We start from the raw sequence: 13,221 nt of genomic DNA, 5'->3' as shown, positions 1-13,221 counted from the left end.
ATCTTTACTTTCATCGCTACTTGTCACACAAATCCTAGAAAATCCCACCCTTCCTGATAGTTGTTGTCCAGCGCTCAAATGGCACTCTATCCCACAGAAACCCAGTCAATGAACAACAAATCGGTAGCTATTTTGAGTTTCAGCGGCAGCTCAGTAAAACTCCTGTTGACGGATCTAGATTGTCTGTCAAATTACCAGAATTCTGTTATAAAGGTTCAAGTATAAAATCCTTCAAATCATAGCAAATTAACACCGAGCCCCAAACAAATCACATCTCTTATTTGATTCAGGATGTCGTCTTCGGGGAGAGCAGGTTCTGTCAAACTGTTGCTGTGAATAGTTGCAACAACTACTGACACTAACACACACACACACACACACACACACACACAAACTAGAGGAAAGTTGGGTTGATGGAGACAGCTAAGAATGGAAAGAGGAGGAAAGAGAAAAAGAAAATGATGCATGCTCTGTGTGCATGTGTGTGTGTGTGTGTGTGTGTGTGTGTGTGTGTGTGTGTGTGTGTGGTTCCCCTTATCTCTCTAAAGCAGAGCGTTCCTCTAGTATCTCTCTGTGCCATGTCGGTCACTCTGCTTCTCTGTCACTCTGCTGTATCTTCTCTCTGTCCTCTGTCCACTGGTCTCTTTATTCAGCTTCAGCCTGAGCAGCATTCTGTTTGCTAAGACAGAAATTACCATCTGCAGCAGACAGATGTGTGATGGCACACACACCCACACACACACACACACACGCACACACACACAGATATATACACACACATACAGACAGACAGACAGACACAGACATTCACATGCACATAAATGTACATACACACTCTCACACACACACACACACACACACATCAGAACCACGGACAGCTCCCACCACTTGCCTTTACAGTAATGAAAGGAAGAGATTTTGACCCATAGAAGGTTTGTTTCAGTTTTTAGATCCAAATGAGCTTCATTAGTTACGTTGCCAGTTCTGAACCAGAAATCCCTCTGGAGTCACCTGAACCGGCTTTCTCAATTCTCTTTGAAACAGCTCCAGATTTTACATCTCGACAACATCACAGGTTGAAGTTATCTTTACCTAAACTAAGCAAATGTTGGACAGTTCAGCTCACACCACATGATTATCTAAATAAGAACTTTTCTGATACTGAGGATAAGACCAGAACCAAACTCCTGCAAGGTTTAGTCAATAATTGGTTTAAGCAGTAAAATATAAATATATATACTGTATATGATTAAAAAAAATAGATTTCTTCTACCTATCTTCTACCTAGGGTTCCTAGCTCTGTAGATTTTATCAGTCACCAGGAGTGAAAATGCCCTCTTCTCCCCTCAGCTGCCCAGATGAGTTGATATAGTAGAGTACAAGCTAGGTCAGCCACAATGCAGTACCACTAGCAGCATATATTATGTGTATAATTACCTCGCTCAAAGGCACAAGGATATGAGATGCTGTCAGGTATCTGAACTGAACCACCTGAGACAAATGCAACATCTGTCTGTGAGACAGAAGCAGCTGCACGTAAAAACTAACAACGGTGCAACACACTCAGGATTTACAAAAAAAACATGAACACTTCTATGTTGAGTTGTGCTTGTGTTTGTCCCTGGTGTTAAAAGTCTTGTTTTGGAGAGACGTGTGTGTGCGTGTGTGTGTGTGTGTGTGTGTGTGTGTGCATTGTTGACTGTAAACCATGTAGACAAGCTTTCCATCATTAATTCATTAGATAGATAGACAGGCAAGCATGCAGACACACACACACACACACACACATACACACACACACATACACACTCATATAGACAAACACACCACACAACACTACAATAGCCTACATTTGTGCACCACTATAGAAAAACACATGGCTCTTTGCCTAAGAAGAAAACACACTCCTAGTAAAACATTTTTCATGTTTTTCTCATGTTTCTTTAACTGTGGTTCAAAACTGAAAATAAATCATGGGACTTTTTCTGGTCCCTGTTTTCATGAATCAGAATGTTGGCCTGGATTTGGTACCAGCATAGAGATGTGACATTTTTAAGCCTTTTTTTTAAAAAAAATTAAAAAGCAGAGAAAGTTTTTTTCTGTCCTATGAGTTTAAAGCAAAAGTTCTCAGGATCAAAGAGAATGCAAACTGCGTTGCCTGGGGAAAACTTTTTATCAACATTTTCCATACCTATAGCCATTTAAAATTATGAAAAAAGAACCTAAAAGTCAATTTCAGTAGGATTTTTCTTCAAATGTTTTAATGTAATTCTGCCTCAGTGACTGTTAATCGTATTCTCTCTCTTCTGATTTGACTTGTGAACACAAAGTTCTGTCTTTCTCTCCCCCCCCCCCCCTCTCTCTCACTCTCTCTCTCTCTCTCTCTTTCTCCAGCAAGTCGTGTCTGCAATTCGTTCAGGAGTGAACCCTGCGGGAACATTGACCAACCACAGCAGCCTCTGGGACCTAAGCTCCGCCTTTTTCTTCGCTGGGACTGTCATCACAACCATCGGTAAGACACACACACACGCACACACACACACACACACACACACACACACACAAGGGACATCCACCATCTGTGTGTGTGTGTTCAAACTGATTACACATGAAAGAACTGCCAGATATGGATAGGTGGGTGTTTGCCTCATGTATCACCACCCTTAGATGTTAGGGAATGAGTGCAAATCAAGGAAACGTTGCAAGTGTAACAACACCAGGCTGTGTGTGTGTTTATGTGTTTATGTGTGTGCATGTGTGTGTGCAGTCCAAGTGAAGTGAATAAAGCTGTTACGGTCAGTTATGTAACACGATGTATTGCTGAAGGAAGTGGAGAGGTTTCTTTTGTTATTGATTCTATATCTGCTCCCTGGATATAATCACACTAGTACTCTATCCCCATGGGGACACATTTACTGTGTGTGTGCGTGTGTGTGCTTGTGTGTGTGTGTGTGTGTGTGTGTGTGTGTGTGTGTGTGTGTGCAAGAGGGAGAGGGAGAGAAAGAACAATGAAAGGGGGAGAAAAAGAGGGAGAGAGGGTTAGAGAGGACGGCAGACAGACAAAGCAGAGAGAGTGTGTGAGAGAAAGAGAGAGAGGGAAAGTATAACAGACAGCAGTCACACTCAAAATGGCGGTATCTTGTACAGTATAGTCTCCTCCTCTGCTCATCTCTCTCTCTCTTTTCATCTTTTTCACTCTCTCAAAGCCGATCATTCATTCTCTCTCTGTCTGTCTCTGTCTCTCTTCCCAGTTCTTTCTCCCTCATTGCTGATCCCTCTCACTGTCCGTCTCTCTCTCTCATTTTGTGATTTGTGTACTTTTTCAACTTTTTCGGTTTTGTCTGCCAGTGCATTCACAGCCTCGACAAAATGTCCTGAAGCACTGACTGGCAGACCTAGATATGTAAACTCCATTGTGTGACTCAATGTTGTGTCACCAAGTATAAATTGATATTTTTTCATTTGTGACCTTTCTTTTTTTTTTTAACTATAACTTTTTCTAGATTGACTCTCAGTGTCTAATTTTTTTCAGTAATTATGGAGTATATTCAAATGTTCTTGGAGTCCTTGTTCTGTTTCAAATAGCAGTTAGTTAGTCATCTGCGTATAAAGACACCTCTCTCTGTCTCTCTCTCTCTCTCTCTCTCTCTCTCTCTCTCTCTCTCTCTCTCTATGTCTCTCTCTCTCTCCAGGTTTTGGGAACATCTCTCCCCACACGGAAGGCGGAAGAATCTTCTGTATCGTATATGCGTTGCTAGGGATACCGCTCTTTGGCTTCCTGTTGGCAGGTGTAGGAGATCAGCTTGGCACCATATTTGGCAAAGGCATTGCCAGAGTGGAGAAGATGTTTGTGGTGAGTTTGGAACACACACACACACACACACACACACACACACACACACACACACACACACACAGTCTGCCGGCAGGGCTGTGCTATAAGTAAAGCACAACCAGTAACTCTTTAAGCTACCTTGAATAATTCACATCAAAGCACTCTACTCTCTCCCCAGTCACACACTGTATAGATGTGACTTCACACAGCAATAGACAGCTGAATTTTAGCACATTTGATGTAACTATTCCAAATGATATCTTAGGGTAGACAAGTTTATAGAAACCTAGGGATCTCATTGGGTTTTTCAAGTAGTACCATGAGTACATACATTTTTAGCATGTGTGGGAATCGAACCCCAAACCCTATCGATGTTGGCACCATGACATTATGATACAAGTTCTCAGGTGCAGAGTAAAAACAATGCCAAATGCTGAAGAAAGATTCAGTGTGCAGGAATTCTTTGTGGGTTTTTTTTCAGTATTTGTCTTGGTTAACAGTTGGTGGCACGGCTCTTATCTATTCATGGCTGTTTAAACGGGGAAGGATCTGATTCTCTGTGGGTTCTGCTGGTTTAGACAACCATGACAGATCAGATCTGGCCCACAGAAAGTTTAAAGTGAGAATTTCCTGTGTAAGTATGTGTGTGTGTGTGTGTGTGTGTGGTGTGTGTGCCTGCACGCTTTAGATGCAGCGATAACCAAACCTTTGACCCTCATCTACATTTGGATGAATAATTCTCTAGCTGGGTGAGAGTCTGTGTGGGATTCTGTACATCAGGGGTTGAGCTCAGCCTCAGACTGCTCATGACTGCCAATTTTGACTAAAAGTTGAGTTCAAGGGTAAAGCTGAAGCTAAAGTCTGTCTTTATGCAGCTGACCCCAAGACTCAAAGTGAGTGAATTAAGTATCTCACTCTGGAGCCCGGGCTCATTAACATACACTGCTACTCATATCATGTGAGGATTAACTAATAGATTTTCACAGGGCCGTACTGCGCCCACCAGCAGTATGTTGTGATGAACCTGTAGATCCCGGGATGAGAAACAAAGTTTGCATCCTGAGTTGAAGAAGTTTCAGTAGTCTTGTTGTGAATAATGCCTTTTCCCTTCTAGAATTTGAATGAGCAGAATTCAGAATCTAGATTGTTTAATTTAGAATGCTTTGCTTCTTCTGTAGCTCTAAGGGGACCCAAGGGACTCAATAATGAATATTATGATTAAGGCAGAGGAAAAAGGACAAAAGTTCACTGTGTGTGTGTGTGTGTGTGTGTGTAAGCCTCGATTATTGCTCAGTGCCTAGAGAAGTGTGTGTGTGACTACAGCATTATCCGTCCTCAGTGAAGACTGTGAATGCCTATTCTTTACTACTGCACACAGGGGACCAATGTATGGAGTAGTGTTATTACTGCCTACACTGTGTGTGTGTGTGTGTGTGTGTGTGTGTGTGTGTGTGTGTGTGTCATTGCAATGACACCTTTACAGTATTTGGCTTTCTCTCCATTTTACATTAAAGAACAGTTTCTCCATCAACATTGTGCTGCATCCGTAATCGTTCTTTCCTTAAATATCCACATTTGAACTGGATGTTCTCTGTCGTTACAACAGAGATAATCAGATGTAAGCTCAGCTTGCTTTGTGCCATGCCAACATTTTCAGCAAAGAGGAAAATAGTTGAGGGTTTACAGTATAGTTTTCATCAGCATCTGTAAAGCTCAAGTGCAAAGAATTTTGGGAAAAGTTTTGACTCCACCATGCCAAGTCTGCAGGTACATTTGCAGTGACCACAGAAAGCCCCTATAGATCAGAACCGCACCGAATGTGGAAGAGGTTTATTTTAAAAAAATGTTTTTCTTATGCCATGCAGTGGTACTTATTGGCTTAGTGGAATTTAACCAATCTTGCCGCTCATTTCCTTTGCCTGTCTCTGCCCGCAGCACTGGGACATTACCCAGACAAAGATCCGGGTCATATCCACGCTGCTCTTTGTGTTGTTTGGCTGCCTGCTGTTTGTGGCGCTGCCGGCAGCCATCTTCAAACACATCGAGGGCTGGTCTGCACTGGAGTCTCTCTACTTTGTGGTCATCACCCTGACTACCATAGGATTCGGGGACTTTGTAGCAGGTACAGACACAAGCAGTGATTGTATACGGCATGCACACAAACATGTTGCAACACACACATACACATGTAGACATGCACACACTTTCTCTCTTTCTCAATGCACACACACACATAGACATATACCACACACACTCACATACACTGACTAACCAGACCTGGCCACTATCATGTTCCAAGTGGACAAAAGTGTCCCGAATCTGAGGATTGGCAAACTTTGTAACCCAACTAAGCACCAATTTGCTGTCCCAGCCAACTTTGTAGAACAAGAGAAACTTTAATAGAGGTCTTTCATCCTGATTTTTTTTTCGATTTGTGGGACAGGGGGACTATTTTTGAGACTAAATATACAGTAGTTAAGATGTTGTGACTTATATTTCTGTCTTTTTATCTATATCTCGCTATATCTTGTCTGTCTCTCTCACCAGGTGTTTCACAGGTAGATCATTTGAACTACTATAAGCCATTGGCAAGGTTTTGAATTCTGCTGGGTCTGACATACTCAGTCACTATCTCTCTCTGTCTGCCTTCAGGTGGTTCGGAGATAGACTACTTAGACTACTATAAGCCAGTTGTATGGTTCTGGATTCTGGTTGGCCTGGCCTACTTCGCTGCCATCCTCAGCATGATAGGAGACTGGCTGCGAGTCATCTCCAAGAGGACCAAAGAAGAGGTACTGCACTTCTGCCGGTGTTCATTTGCTTGTTCATTCATCGTTTGTTTGGTTGCTTCATTCTTTCGCTATTTCTTTCTTCTACCCTTTTTTCTTAGTCTTTCTTTCTGCATAGCTATGTGTTTATCTGTCCGTCTGTCTATATGTCTAATTATCTATATTTATCTGTTTTCATGAGTCTATCTGTCTCTCTCTCTCTCTCTCTCTCTCCATTCAGGCCGTTCAGTTACAGTGCCATGTCCCTACCTCAACTTTTGCCCTCTGGTTAACTTCATTGCAATGATAAGACTGTTTTCTAATCCAATCAACTGTCTTCCATCCAAACAAATCAACACAGTCTCAGGCCATTACTGTGAGCCTCTGCAGAGAGAGATAGAGAGAGAGAAGAGAGAGAGAGAGAGAGAGAGAGAGAGAGAGAGAAAGAGAGAGAGAGAGAGATATCCAATTGGACAATGTGTGATAATGTCCTTATCTGCAGATTTATCTAGAATTGTCTGTATGACACAGGTTATGCAGTTACATGCAGTGGTTCCCAAAGGAGGGTCCGGTTTATACCATCGTTATTATATTTCACTGTTATTTCATTCACTCAAATTTAAAAAAAGAGTGAGTGTGAATGAACCTTTTGATCATAAGTTTCAGTCTCCACTGCTCTATCCTAGTAGGGACAGAGGAGAGAGAAGACACCTATACTTGCTACTGAATGCACAAACGTTAAGTGGCAAGGCATCCGGTGTGTGTGGGTGTGTGTGTGTGTTCAGTCATGCTCCCCATGGGTTCTCATGCTGAAGTCCTGCTGTGATACCACAATGACATTACCGGCCTGTGTGTGTGTGTGTGTGTGTGTGTGTGTGTGAGTGAGAGAGAGAGAGATTGTCATTAAATGTCAGGGTCTGATATAGTGGGAAGCAGGGACAGTAGTTGAACGCTCACTTCTTCCTTGTGTGTCTATCTGCCTGTTGTTTATCTGTCTGTCAGTCTGTCTCTCTGTCTGTCTGTCTGTCTGTCTACTGCTTGTCTGTGTCCTTGTCAACCTGATGTTGTGCAGTGATAGACAGGCTTGCTGCTGTCATGAAAAAACAATAACCATCACATAGTGAGTCTCATTAGTTCTATTTTCTCACTAAACCTCACAAATCAGCTTCACTGATGTGGATTTCACTGCTTTACTCCACTTTAGAGTTTCATCGCCACACTTTTCACAGTGGTAGCCTCTTACAACTGAATGCAGGAGCAACACTGAGAGACTTGGCACTACTCAGTGGCAGTAATGGGCCTAATCATGTCATTAAGCCTCACACACAGATGTTGTGTTTGTAACATTTGCAGTAAAAATAATAACAGCATCAATAAGAGTGTGCAATATAAGAGTGTGCAATATGTTTTTTCTGTGGTGGATACCTCTAATGGATGAATACACAGGAAACAATGGTTTCTAAAAAACCTTGTGGTAATGAAAGAACTAATGGTTTATAGTCTGATGTAGGGTCACATAGACGGACTTGCCCACAAAGGAAAAGCACACTGTATTTTTAGTCCATTTCCATCAAAGCAGTTCAGGCCTGGGTGTCCTGGTGGCTCAGTGGTCTGATGTAAACATGACGTCCTGGGTCTGAATCTGGCTGATTTGTCCCATGTCATGCCCCTGTTTCTCCTAGTCTTTCCTGTCTCTCTCAACTTTGAACTACCTAATTAACGGAAAAATACAAAAGCATTTCAGGGCTTCCCATGTACTAGGATTCAAAAAACTGATTTGCCGAGTAGCAGAAAAAAGCGTATTCAGTCTGACTCTGGAGAAGGTAAAGCCCCCTCCCAGTAACTCATCACTCTATTCATTTCAAATTCTATGCTTCTCTGAAGACTCTGAAACAGTGAGGTGTTTAATTGATTTGAATTGCCCCATGGGAGATGAATAAATTGAATTGAAATGGATTCTATGTATTATCATATCCATCCATAGCTCTCTACCAGTCCAATCCCAGTCAAAATGAGATTCGGTGTGGCAGCAGAATCGGCTTTCAGAGACCACAACTCTGTTTCGATTGTTTTTCTCTAAATTTTATTCAAAATTTCAACTTTGGTCCCAAGCTGAAAAAGTTTAAATTCATCAGTTCTTTGTAGAGAGGCCAAATCTACAGAGAAATGTGCCACTTTGCTGACCTGGGCTCTCCACTCTCCAACCTAATGAATGTCTCTGCTGTGTGTGTGTGTGTGTGTGTGTGTGTGTGTGTGTGTGTGTGTGTGTGTGTGTGTGTGTGTGTCATATTTTCCATGGCTGATTAATACTCTATGCAGGCCTACCTAGTTACAGATGCAATGTTTTAATGTAATTGAGTTGACTTCCTGGTTAGTAACATCACAGACAGGGAGAAGATCCCAGACTTGCATCATCGTCTCTACCTCTCCTCCCTCTCTCTCTCTCCATTCTTCTTCACCTTCTCTATTTGCTGTTACTGATGTTTGCACTCGTTCTGAAGTTCTCCCTTTCCCCTGTGTTTTTCATTCTCTAATTTCTTAGGGCAAACACAAAAAACATAAAGGTACTTGTGGTTTTCTGATTGAATTTAAATGGATAGGATTTTTTTTAAATGGTGGATCAGGTCATTTCTAAACACCATTCAACATGCTGTCGCTCTCTGTTGCTTTTCTCTTTTTTTTCTTTGTCTTTCTCTCTACTAATCATTTCATTTCTTATTTACATTCTAGCCATTTAGCTGACACACTTACACAGAATCAGCAGGGATTTTGTGTTTCGCTCAAGGACACTTAAGCAGGACGCAGTGACTGTTTCGGGGATTGAACCTGTGACCTATAACCAGAACGCCCCGCCTCCATCTAGCTCCGCCTCTCTCTTTCTCTACTCACCTCACCACTCCCTCTCTCTCTCTCTCTCTCTCTCCTGGCAGGTAGGAGAGATCCGTGCCCACGCTGCAGAGTGGACGGCGAATGTCTCGGCAGAGTTCAAAGAAACGCGCCGTCGCGTCAGCGTCGAGATCTACGACAAGTTCCAGCGCGCCGCGTCCATCAAGCGCAAACTGTCCTCAGAGCTGGGATTAAGCCCCGCCCCTGACCTCAGCCTGCCCAAGAGGGCCGTGTCCGTCAACTTCAACGACGAACGGGAGAGGAACGAGAAGGAGGCGGGGCTGCAGGGGCTGACCACGCCCCTGGCCAAAAACGGCGGTTTGTTTATGAACGGTTTGGACCCGGAGAGAGGAGATATCTCCATCATAGAACACCTCAAGTAGAAAGAGGGTGGCCGAGGTTTTTCTGGATCTTTCCAAGGTCTTTCCATTCGCAGAGGCAGAGGCAGCAACATCGCAGCGCTGCAATTCATCGTTTGTGGCATCAGCGCTGAGACCAGAGTTCTTTTTTGCTCGACCAACTGATCTGTTTTTATTCACACATCAAGTAATAATGATAATGTGATATTTTGTGGCCCCGGTACGGAAATTGTCTTTTCGCTCCGCCCCCATCAACAGGGAGGTCAGAGGTCAGGTTCGGAACAGAACAGCACCCAGGAGCCCATGGGATGTTTGCCGACATGGGAGTCTCCGTTCTCACTTCACCACCCTGCTGCCCAAAGTAAATGGAAGGGCAAGAAAGAACAATATCCATGACCTGAACCTGTTGCCTGGATGTGTACTGTGATACTAAGAACTGGTCCTCTGTCGGCCACAGCTCACTCAACCTTCTGGAATGGGAAGATCTTGGAATAAGGTGAAGTTGCCCATGGGTGCTGATTTGGGATCAGCAGCTATCACCACTAAAGGACACTAAAGGACAATTGCTTCTGATTGGCTTTTCCACACATAACAAACATGCACTGAGTGAGTGATACATTCATGTTCATGTTTTACAGCAAACCAAACATTGTGTCAGCCACAAATGTAAAATCCAGCCAGTTGTGTCCTGCTATGGCATTTTAAGAGTTGTGGTCACACAACTTGTGATGAATTTTTTTTTTTTTTAAATTAATATATCATTCCCCACACTTGGCTTCAGCTACTTCCTTGTTGGTGATGTCAGAATTCAGAAAGTCAGAGAAATCTGGCTTTCTGAAATCTAGAAGGAAGCTGGTGTTTGCCTTCTTTCCCATATGACATGAATGCAACATGACACTGACAGCCATTGTAGACTGTTAAGTGGCTAGAACAACAAACACTGTGGAACGGGATGGTGCTTCAATTCAATATATGGTGGAATGTGATGATATTTGAACTGTAAACATGTCAGATGGTGACTAAGTCTGAATGGCAGACTGTGATGGTGATCAAACTTGGTGGAACATTGTGCTGACTGAACCAAAGCTATGGTAGAATGTAATGATGATCAGGCTGCAAAGATGGTGGAATGTGATATTGTTTGAACTGCAGAGACGGTGGAGCGTTACTGTGCGTTCACACCAAACGCGAAGCGAATCTTCGCCTCGCGTTACTCGCGCGAGTTTGACCGCGGGATCATTTGTGTGTACTCGCGTTACTCGCGCAAGTAACACGAGTACACAACCCGCGAATATTCAAGTAAAGCCAGCTGTGCTAACGGTTGTGCTAACTGGGGCTAATGCTTGTGCTAACTTGGTTCATAGTAAAGTACAACCGATAGCTGGAATAAAGTAACAGACACATATTTTCAGAACTTACCAGGTAGTCCAACTTCCTCACTGACTTTTCTCCAAGCCCTCTCCTTTTTGTTACGGTCTCTGTATGCCAGGAGACTTGTATCATACAGCTCCATCCATGGAGCCCACAGATGGCTACAGTTAGCTTATCCTCCATTTTGTGATTCAACGTTAGGACGTCAGGACGTCAGGACGTCAGAAGAATCTCAACGCTGATAGGCTTTCGCGACACAGCGTCACGCGAATTTTCCGCTCAAGTTGAAAAATTTAAACTTGCGCGAATACGCGACTGAGGCAAATTTCGCGTCATCCGTGTCATACGCGTCGCCCAGCGCGAAATTGCGTCTGTTCGCGTCTTTGCATTGACTTTGTATGTAATCACGCCGCGCGAACAATTTGCTTCGTGTTTGGTGTGAACACACCGTTATGCTGAATGGAACTACAAGGCTGTTGGACTGTGATGTTGATCAAGCTACAATGAGACCTTTGATTTCTGAGTGTAGAGAATCTCCATGGACTTTTGACTTTTGACTCCATTAACTGTTGGTGTGTCTTTTAGATTGAGGAGTTAATTCTGCAGTAGAGCCTCGTTTATCTGAACCCCTGGGAAATGGTGTTTGTTCAGGAGAACAAAATATTTGCAGTTCTGAAAAATGTAGTAAAAACTTCACCAAAGTTTATTAAAAATACAAAACTTGCATTTATTTGTAGTTTATAATATAAATTGCACAGGTTTATAATTCCAACAATTGCATGCAATCAACTGAATCAATTTAATATATTTTTGAATCTGAAGCTTTTTTGATGGTTATCATTATGTCTTTTTGATAGACTAGCTCAGATAAATGAAGTTCTACTGTAGGTTACTTTCAAATTGTAATCCATTGTATATGACTGATTAGTTGCTAAAAATTGTAACGCAAACAATTGGAATACTCAAATTAGTAAAATTACCTGATTACTTTTATTCACTTTTGAATTTTTAATTATTTGCTTTCAAATTCTGTAGAACATGTAGATAGATTTTCTAATATACAGACTTTAATATGAATAGGGTTATTATTGTCACCCACAACAAGTATCAACCATTATTTTAAGTAATGCAATATAATATTTTTGTCCGCAATTCAAAGTCAAAAGTCCTTATGTCCATTCAAACATGTTTTTGAATAACTCAAAAAGTAATCACTTCAATCTGTTTTTTTCAGTAACAGATGACTGCAATTCAGTTATTTGTAATTTGTTTATCCCCAGCCCTGTTGTTTACTGATATACGGTGTCTCTCTATGCCTTTAAACCAGAGGGGCATGGAGACTCTAGCTGGTTCTGATCAGAGTCATTGATTAAGAGTTTGACCATTGTGGTTTCCACTGGCAGCCATGTTAGCTCCATAGTCCTGTTCAGAAAATCCATCGTCTCCAGTAGGAGACCGATCAGACCATTGCTGTGCCTTAAGCTCTTTTCTTTGCCAAACCAAGGCCTAGCAAACATACTGGGGGTGAACAACTGATTTGATTGTAAACTAATATTTATATACATCAAAATCATTTATCACCGAGCTACTTAGAAATCCATTTACGTATGTATGTATGTGTTGTCAGTTACATTAGCAGTTGTAATTTGGTGTTCTTCAAATGAGGTAAATCAGGTGTTAGGTCGTTGTTGGTGATAAATCCAGTCCAGCAAACTTCTTAAAAAATCATTGTTAAGCCTCATTGTATGCTGCTGGCCTAAATCCATGTATTGCCATATTTAGCCAATATTTTGTCTTTTATATAACATATTATTTATATGGCCAATTATCAGTGGAGACTGTTGCATTGCCAAAAACTGACGTGACTGTTAGCTCTTTTAGCTGCTGGAAGCAGAAAATATATACGTGGTCCTGAGAAACCATAACTATTGCCATGAATGATGCAGTTCCCCTTTGAGCCAATTATTCACAACTGCTAAATTTTTCATTTTTATTAGCCAAA

At 42.1% G+C, this 13,221-nt stretch overlaps 1 protein-coding gene across 1 annotated transcript in view; it reads left to right on the top strand.

Moving 5' to 3' along the window:
* LOC139919637 (potassium channel subfamily K member 2-like) overlaps window positions 1-9,872 on the top strand; it is a 10,619-nt gene extending 747 nt beyond the window's left edge. The window contains exons 4-8 of the mRNA XM_071909431.1: window positions 2,395-2,512; window positions 3,693-3,853; window positions 5,771-5,972; window positions 6,488-6,627; window positions 9,534-9,872. Of these exons, the coding sequence (XP_071765532.1) occupies window positions 2,395-2,512; window positions 3,693-3,853; window positions 5,771-5,972; window positions 6,488-6,627; window positions 9,534-9,872 (960 nt within the window). The remainder of the gene's footprint in view (window positions 1-2,394; window positions 2,513-3,692; window positions 3,854-5,770; window positions 5,973-6,487; window positions 6,628-9,533) is intronic.
* Window positions 9,873-13,221: the final 3,349 nt, after the last annotated feature.

The sequence above is a fragment of the Centroberyx gerrardi genome, chromosome 1, assembly GCF_048128805.1.
Source record: "Centroberyx gerrardi isolate f3 chromosome 1, fCenGer3.hap1.cur.20231027, whole genome shotgun sequence".
NCBI lineage: Eukaryota > Metazoa > Chordata > Actinopteri > Beryciformes > Berycidae > Centroberyx > Centroberyx gerrardi.
This window is presented reverse-complemented; position numbering and strand designations above follow the sequence as displayed.